Source organism: Eurytemora carolleeae, unplaced genomic scaffold, assembly GCF_000591075.1.
Source record: "Eurytemora carolleeae unplaced genomic scaffold, Eaff_2.0 scaffold1708, whole genome shotgun sequence".
NCBI classification, from domain to species: Eukaryota; Metazoa; Arthropoda; class Copepoda; order Calanoida; family Temoridae; genus Eurytemora; species Eurytemora carolleeae.
The window spans coordinates 19913-29455 of NW_019397685.1; the positions used below are offsets into that span (position 1 = coordinate 19913).

General features: G+C 29.9%; 1 protein-coding gene across 1 annotated transcript in view; it reads left to right on the forward strand.

The window, feature by feature from the left end:
- Positions 1-6606, forward strand: part of LOC111715487 (synaptogenesis protein syg-2) — a gene marked incomplete at its 5' end in the record, with an annotated part of 22825 nt that extends 16219 nt beyond the window's left edge. The window contains 5 exon segments of the mRNA XM_023490819.1: positions 201-242; positions 1032-1073; positions 1847-1950; positions 6027-6063; positions 6511-6606. Of these exon segments, the coding sequence (XP_023346587.1) occupies positions 201-242; positions 1032-1073; positions 1847-1950; positions 6027-6063; positions 6511-6606 (321 nt within the window).
- Between the last annotated feature and the right edge of the window lie 2937 nt (positions 6607-9543).

Below are 9543 nucleotides of genomic sequence, written 5' to 3' on the forward strand. Positions count from 1 at the left end.
TGAACGAATGACCTTCCCCCCCAGTTTGACCCCGGCTTTACATATATTCAGACCCACCAGCCTTTTACTTTACACTCTAATTAAATACATTAAATAAAACTATATTTTAGTGCTTTTTCTTGGTAAAATATTAAAATATATTGGTTTTTATTATTTTTGTAATGGACGTATTCATTCTTCATCAATTATTTAAATTGCAGGGGGGAACCAACGATTCATATTCACAGAGCAGAGAAAGAGAGGTGAATATCAGATATTTAATTAATTACAAATCATACTTTTTTCAAGTAATCATAATATTGAAAATTCAAAAATTGTTAAGCCCTGCACTCCAAAATATCAATTCCATTTCTATCAGTAAAACCTTTGTAACATGTAGTTAATAACAAACGATTTAAAATTGTGTTTTTGTTGAATATATTCGGGTTTTTTAATAATTAGGATTTGGTTTCTAAGGTTGAGCAACATTAAATCATTGATAATAATTTAGCAAAATCATAATTTCTTAGACTATTATGTTCAAAAATAGAGAAATAGGATGTAAATTTTTGACACAAACTTCAATTTTCTAATCCCTATATTCTTTGCAACCCTCCATCCCCATGTCGTATACCTTTGATATTTAAAACTATAAATTCTGTTAAAAAACAGTCTAAGTTTTAAAAATAAAAGGTTTACATCATCAGGTTGCAAAGATATAGGGATTTTGAAAATTAGAGTTTGTGGCAAAGTTTCAATTCCTTTGTTAGATTTTTACATACAGTGATAACCAGAAAACTCTGAAAAGAAAGACTTTTAGAATCAAGTTTTAACTTTGAATTAGCATGAGACACAGCTTGTCTACAGGCTCAATTAATTCAATTGGTGATTTAATACGGGTCTAGTAAAACAATTTGCTATGTAACAACATCAAATACACTTAAGTACTGTTATAAAGTCGTCTTCCTATTCCATAGTTTTCTGATTATTACTGTAGATAAATCAAAGGATTAATATAATTAAAATATTTGTAAAAAAAAAAATGTTTTTAGAAGCCTGGACAATCGGATATATACCATCAGAGGCGATCGATGGTAAACAATTTGCGTTTTAGATATTTTTATAGTTTTTGTTTGATTTAAAACTGCAAAATAAATATTTGCTGGATTTTTCATTTTCTTTTCCAGTTCTCATACATTCAGTCTTTCATTTCCTAAGCTAAATTGAATATTGAACTCGCCCCCCCCCCTTGTTAGCTTTGAAACCAATATTTCTCCAAGATTTAAATTTGCGCATTTTCAATGCGCATAATTTCCCTGATATTTCAAGCTGACTCCTCTGTGTGATGCTCCTCTATTATGTAGATTACTTCAAATCTACATAAATATCAGGAGAGGCTTATACCTTACCTTATATAAAAACTGGAACCTTTTATTAACCTTAGGCTGAGGACACTGTTTTAAAAATGGGGTGGGCAAAAGAAAAAAGCTCAAATAAAAAAATGATCTGAAAACTAAAAGAACCGAAAAAAAGCTAAATATAGGGTGTCTCATAGCATAGTGGTTTGTGCCCAACGCCAAATTGGGAGTTTTTGACAATAACAAGAAATCTAACATTTTTTTTAACTAATTAGAAAAAAAATTAAGGAAATAGACTCAAGTTATGACATAACGTAGTTCATGAAACATTAGTCACATCATTTGTGCAGGGTAAACAGACCCATTTAACTTAATAATTGTTACTTGTAAAACTGTTTGCTTTGTAACAAGATCAAATACACTTAATTATTGTTTTAATGTCGTCTTCAACAGAGTTTTTAGTTCTCACTGTACGGGTCTATATGTATCTAAATCCAATATTGTTTAAGAGAGGTAAAGACGACACCACCAGCCTGTGTAGCTCAGACAGCTCGGGCTTTTCAGAAATCAACAATTCGGATTCAGATAAGCAATTGGTCTACAGAAATCTCAGGTTTTTATAAATTAAAAATTATAAAACAGTATCGTCGTATATATCAATACAATGAAGCCGAAGGCGACTATTTATCCATATTTTTAATTTATACCAACTTTTAAAACAGCATGGATTTACATAAAAATTGCAACAAAGAGAAGCTGTCATTTAACAGGAATTCTCTTTGTTTACTTGATAACATGTAATTTGAAAAAACTAAGACCTTAAGACTTAAAAAGAAAAGTCGTCTTCATTGTATTNACGGTAAATATTATATATTAGTACAAATACTGTTCTCTTCAACGGTAAATATTATATATTAGTACAAATACTGTTCTCTTCAACGGTAAATATTATATATTAGTACAAATACTGTTCTCTTCAACGGTAAATATTATATATTAGTACAAATACTGTTCTCTTCAACGGTAAATATTATATATTAGTACAAATACTGTTCTCTTCAACGGTAAATATTATATATTAGTACAAATACTGTTCTCTTCAACGGTAAATATTATATATTAGTACAAATACTGTTCTCTTCAACGGTAAATATTATATATTAGTACAAATACTGTTCTCTTCAACGGTAAATATTATATATTAGTACAAATACTGTTCTCTTCAACGGTAAATATTATATATTAGTACAAATACTGTTCTCTTCAACGGTAAATATTATATATTAGTACAAATACTGTTCTCTTCAACGGTAAATATTATATATTAGTACAAATACTGTTCTCTTCAACGGTAAATATTATATATTAGTACAAATACTGTTCTCTTCAACGGTAAATATTATATATTAGTACAAATACTGTTCTCTTCAACGGTAAATATTATATATTAGTACAAATACTGTTCTCTTCAACGGTAAATATTATATATTAGTACAAATACTGTTCTCTTCAACGGTAAATATTATATATTAGTACTTATTCTGTTCCCTTCAACGGTAAATATTATATATTAGTACAAATACTGTTCCCTTCAACGGTAAATAGTATATATTAGTACAAATACTGTTTTCTTCAGCGTTAAATATTATATATTAGTACAAATACTGTTCCCTTCAACGGTAAATATTATATATTAGAACAAATACTGTTCCCTTCAACAGTAAATATTATATATTAGTTCAAATACTGTTCCCTTCAACGGTAAATATTATATATTAGTACAAATACTGTTCCCTTCAACGGTAAATATTATATATTAGTACAAATACTGTTCTCTTCAACGGTAAATATTATATATTAGTACAAATACTGTTCCCTTCAATGGTAAATATTATATATTAGTACAAATACTGTTCCCTTCAACGGTAAATATTATATATTAGTACAAATACTGTTTTCTTCAACGGTAAATATTATATATTAGTTCAAATACTGTTCCCTTCAACGGTAAATATTATATATTAGTTCAAATACTGTTCCCTTCAACGTTAAATATTATATATTAGTACAAATACTGTTCTCTTCAACGGTAAATATTATATATTAGTACAAATACTCTTCTCTTCAACGGTAAATATTATATATAAGTACAAATACTGTTCCCTTCAACGGTAAATATTATATATTAGTTCAAATACTGTTCTCTTCAACGGTAAATATTATATTTTAGTACAAATACTGCTTTCTTCAACGGTAAATATTATATATTAGAACAATCGTTCTTTCAGTAAAAAAATATCGTTTTTAAAGTTTTGTTAGAAAAAATTGTTTGTTTTGAAAGAAAACGATAGAATTTTTTTAAAAGCTTTTGGAAAAATCGTTAATTAAGTAAGAATACTTTTATTTTTCAAGTTTGTTTGAACGAATGATTAAGAAATCATTCGTTTCAGTTTTTTATTTCGTTAGTTTTCTGAACGACATCATCGTTCACGATAAGTTTTGTTTGTTCACTATAACGATATCCGTCTCTACCTTAGTATACATTACCTTAATCAGTTGGCGGCAATTTATTATTTTGTATTCCAGGAACTCTGAAAGGTCCAGAGTGACCGCATCCGGACGAAGTTCCATGCATTTCCCGGACAATTTATTTCTGGACAAACCGTTCCAGGACAATTCATTCCAGAACAACGTATTGCCTAACAATATGTTTCCAGAAGAACTGTTCCAAACCAAACCAATCCCTGACAAATCCTTTAAAGGAAATGAAAACTTTGAGTTGGATATAAGGAATGATATATTTGATCAGAAAACAGACAGTTTAAAGTACGATAGTGACCGAGAAAGTTGTGTTTAAAACTCCACTGGTGTTGACGGAAAAATGTTTAAGCTTGGAAGTTTCGAATAGAATGGAATTATAGATTTGTATATAAATAGAAGTGAAAACTAGCTTTATCGCTGTAGTAAAAATTATATATTTTAAAAGATCTGGGATAAATATCAATTATAAGAGTATAAATAATTTTGATGTTTGTATTTAATTAAAAAAGACTTTAAAAGATGTTTTTTGTCTGTTTTAAACTTTAATTTTTAATTAGATCTAAATCAATAATTTCTTAATTTAAAGACAACTTAGAGACTGAAAGCGTAATTTCGAGTAAAATTTCTTTTAAATGGGCATCTTCGATTTTCAACGGTACTCTGCAAACCTTTGACGGATCAAGGATGTCAGAAATATCATTATTAATCTACTGAAACACTTTCAATTGTTAAATACGTTGTTTGCAAGCTGCCATATATTTAAAAAATATCAATAGTTATTTTCTAAAAGTAGCAGATGATGAAAAGTTATTTTTGAATGTTTTAAACCGTTTTAAACTCTAAAAAGACAATATTTTCATAGGATGGTAGTAAAATCTCAGTTGTTTAGAGTTCAGTGCGGAATTTGTAAGAATACAACAAGTTTTTGTTACGTTTACACACATAGATCTCTGTACTCGATGAACATACAACGGTTTAAAGGGTAACTCTATAAATCGACCATTGCCGTCTAAGCACAGAAGGTCCGGGAGGTCACTTGGAATTACGCATAACAGTCCCTTTAAAAACAGTATTTTTTACTGATTTATAGTAAATTAGATTTTAGCTTTGCTAATTATAGCCTTGCTATTAATACTGTTTTAATTACCCACAATTTTGTAAAAGATCATCGTTGTGAACACTATAATTCATTCATAATTGGTTAAATGTAAGCAAGAAAAAAATGAAAATAAATCATAAAAATTGTAATAATTATTTGTTATATCAAATCTTTATTGCAGAAATATTATATAATCCATGATTTTGTTGTCAGAAAATTAAGGTTGATTAAAATGATTGCTTTTAAGCTAAACTGAAAAAAACTTCAAGTGTTGCAACTTTTAAAAATAATATTTTTATTTTATTTTAATTATTTATTTTAAATAGAATATTTGGACCTCTCAGAAAAATCCGCAAATGCAATTTGATATTAGTACAAATTCTGTTCTCTTCAACGGTAAATATTATATATTAGTACAAATACTCTTCTCTTCAACGGTAAATATTATATAAGTCGTCTTCATTGTATTGATATAAAGGTCCGACTGGGGGGGGGGGGCTATAGGGACTGAGTAACCTTTAGATTGGCCAAAGCCAAAGTTTTTAGGAGGGGGAGCCTCCCCCCCCCCTGGAAAGTTAAGTCAATTAATATTTTTAAAAGGTTTAAAAGGAGACGTTTAAAATCAAATTCAAAAAAATTTAATTTTTAAAAACATTTGTTTCAGTTTGCCACCAAGACAGTTGAACATTTTTTGAAAAATGATATTTAGTTTGTTTTATAGAAAAACCAATAAAACATTAACAAAAGCTTTTAAAGAAAAAGAGCTGATGATTATCATTTTGAATAGAATTACAAATTAGCTGAAAAAAATCTTTTTTTCTTATAAGTGAAAATTAGAACTTTACGCACAAATATGTTCCTTTTTCCTGCAGGACCGAATTCAATGATTTGGAGAAGTCGCTGAACAACCTATACTCCAGTTCAATTCCTAAATCACTTATTTATCTTAAATCTGTGATTCGGTGATTGGTGATAGGTATTTCAGCGACCATTCTGACAAATTAAAAAATTAAAAAATTAAAATGATAAATGGATTTTTTTTATTTTAGAGAGTCAACGCAAGATCATAAGCTTTTCTCCCCTCAGGTAATTCATTAAAATTTAAAATATAAAATCAAATTTAAATCAAAATTTAAATATTCTCTGATCAGTTTAATTGATTAAAGCTTCATCAAATTGCAGAAAATGTGGTGTTTGATTTTAACAGTTAGGGGCCCGACATAAATCGCCTCGATAGGCAAAAACACCCCCACACTAGGACACTTCAACCCTCCCACACTCCAGCACCCCCACAATCCAACACTCCAACACTTCAACACTTCCACACTGCAAACCTCCCACACTCCTACACTCGAGCACTCCAACACTTCAACACTTCCACACTCCAGCACCCCCACACTCCAACACTCCCACACTTCAACACTTCCACACTCCAAACCTCCCACACTCCTACACTCCAGCACTCCGACACTCCAACCCTCTAAGACTTCCACACTACCACACTGTTTTTTATGTAATTGTCTCACTTTATAGGAGCTTCATCGATCACCTTATCCTGCAGAGGTTCGAACCCTTGGCCGAGGTCGCAGTAGTCTTAATCAGTACAAATACTGTTCCCTTCAACGGTAAATATTATATATTAGTACAAATACTGTTCCTTTCAACGGTAAATATTATATATTAGTACAAATACTGTTCCTTTCAACGGCAAATATTATAGTACAAATACTGTTCAATTATTTATTTTAAATAGAATATTTGGACCTCTCAGAAAAATCCGCAAATGCAATTTGTGAAAAAATTTGAAACCTGCATTCTTTTGTCTAACTAAAGCACTTTCTAAATAAGTTCTAAAATGTGAATATCTGTTGGTCAAGGTAAATTTTCTTGGCAATGTTTGGAGCTCTGTATTGAATATAGTTACTATTTACGTTTAAGAGAAATGGGGGAAAAAATCAGTCAGATTAGTTATTCATAAAAGGAAACGCCCATTTTCTAAATAAGTAACAAAAATATCATTTCCTAAAAGGGAAGGAAACGAACTAAGTTGATCTAATTAACCGTTAGCAAACGGATAAAAACAAACTTAATGATCGAACCCGTTACACTGATCTTATTAACCGTTAGCAAACGGATAAAAACACGTGTCCAGTCTAAACATACATTACATATGCATGAGTTGTGTGTACATAAAAAAGTAAAACGCATAGCTATACAAGAGAATAAATCGCTAATGCAGACTGTAAAGCTGAAAATTGTACAACCCCTTGTACACCATGAATACGTTTTACTTCTTGGGGACAATCTGTAGAGTATTTTTTTCTTATCTATTAAAAGAAGTTTAATAAAAACTAGGCCTCTCCCATTAATTAGTTTAGCTTTTATTTGTTGCACTGATAGTCGCCATTGTATTCAAAAGAAAACACCCCATATATTTGTGTATTCTGTACAAATATAATTGCCGCAAACCTTTATATCCAATTACTGTATGTCAGTAGCTGATACTATAGCTAAATTGACATTTTCAATTTTAACTGTAACCCTCCGGTATGGTAAAGACGACATGAGCCATCTATATTCTATTTTTTCAAGGGTAAAATCATAAAATGTTGATCTTGGTCCCTAAGCCCCTGTCCTATCCCGCTATCCAGTTCCTTTCAAGTACCGGGCATACTTTTAAGTAGCTTAGAGCATGTTGTGCAATGCACAATGTACGCACAGACTATATAACTGTAAGGCATAACGGGTTAGTACGCCAAATTACCAATCCCCATATTGTGTAATGTGTGTGCTTCTGTATACACCCCTGATAGATATGTGCTATGCAATTTATCAGAGTTATAATCCTGGTAAATCTTCTTTTCTTATAGTAAACACCATGCTTTCTTCATTTATTCATAAATCATAGATTTAGACATACATAGATTACAGAATAAATTTATTAATGGATAGATATGAATATATAGATAAATAAATTTAATTAGATTGATGAATTATGGTAGATATTATTATTCATATAGTAGTATTTAATAGCATAGTAGTATTGTAATAAATACACTTGAACATACCTAGATAAATTACATTGTACATTGTCTGTAAATCTAACTGCGTTAATCCTCAAATATGCAATACTTGTAATGCGACTAGACTAGCTACGTATTGTGATTAGCTTAACTACGATGATATATATCTGCGCCAATCTTGTGTATATTAACTTAAGGTTACTGTAACCATTATTTTTCTAAATACACATTAGTTAATATAGATTCCAATTTGATCACGGTGATAGAGTAATTTGGTCCTCTTTGAAACATACGAGCTGAGCTTGTGTCTGTGTTGACTTTGATAGCTGATAAGATTGTGTCAATTGGTTTGGCATTGATTGCTTAAGAGCTTGTGTCCATGTTAACAATGATAGCTGATAAGATTGTGTCAATTGGTTTGGCATTGATTGCTTGAGAGCTTGTGTCCATGTTAACAATGATAGCTGATAAGATTGTGTCAATTGGTTTGGCATTGATCCCTTAAGAGCTTGTGTCCATGTTGACATTGATAGCTGATAAGATTGTGTCCATTGGTTTGGCATTGATTGCTTAAGACCTTGTGTCCACGTTGACATTGATAGCTGATAAGATTGTGTCCATTGGTTTGGCATTGATCGCTTAAGAGCTGGTGTTCCTGTTGGCATTGATAGCTGACAAGTTGCACCTGAATTGATACAGTTCTGGAATCAGTTTTACGAGTAGGACATTTACTTCAGTATTAGTATCAATATTATTAAAACTATATCCATATTTAATTACTTATATTATCATTTTTATTACTATGATTATAGTTATCATAACCAGTAGTATCATTATCATTATTGCTATTGATTACTTGTTAGCCTTATTATTCTTATTGTTTTCATAGTTATTATTATAATTATTTATAAAAAATTATTATAAATGTTGTTTTCTACTTTAATCAGTATCATTTGTATTAGTTGTGTTTAAGTTATATTGATAAATATGAACATACTGGCAAGAAAAATGTAGATTAAGTTGTTTTCCAAATACTTCTTTAAAACTAAAGAACTTTTCAGCTTTGAAATAAACATTAAATCTCAGACAAATTTTAATTTGATTCCCCGGGCTATCATTAAATCTCTTGGGGGTTTACATTTTCCATTGATTCTGATTCTTTTTTTAAGTAAATGACAATCCTTTGTAAAAACCTGATTATTTATATCATGGCCCTGTATTTTAAACGGAATTAAATTAAAATTGTAAGTAAGTAATTATTTATTTATGAAATATAACAAAAACATAAAAAATTAAGTGTTTCAGGAGAAAACATTTAAAAACCTCCAAAAATAAAGGTTGTATGAATATTTCTCTCTAACTATAAAAACAAAACAAAAAACCTAAAAAACCTTAAATCACGCTTTGCATAAAGGTTTTTATCAATAATTAAATTACTCTATTGTTGGACATCATGCATCTTCAATATTCATGGTCATTCCCTCCCCTTACTGATTATGGTATCCTCCCTCCCCCCCTCACTCATCATTGTATTCTCCTTCTC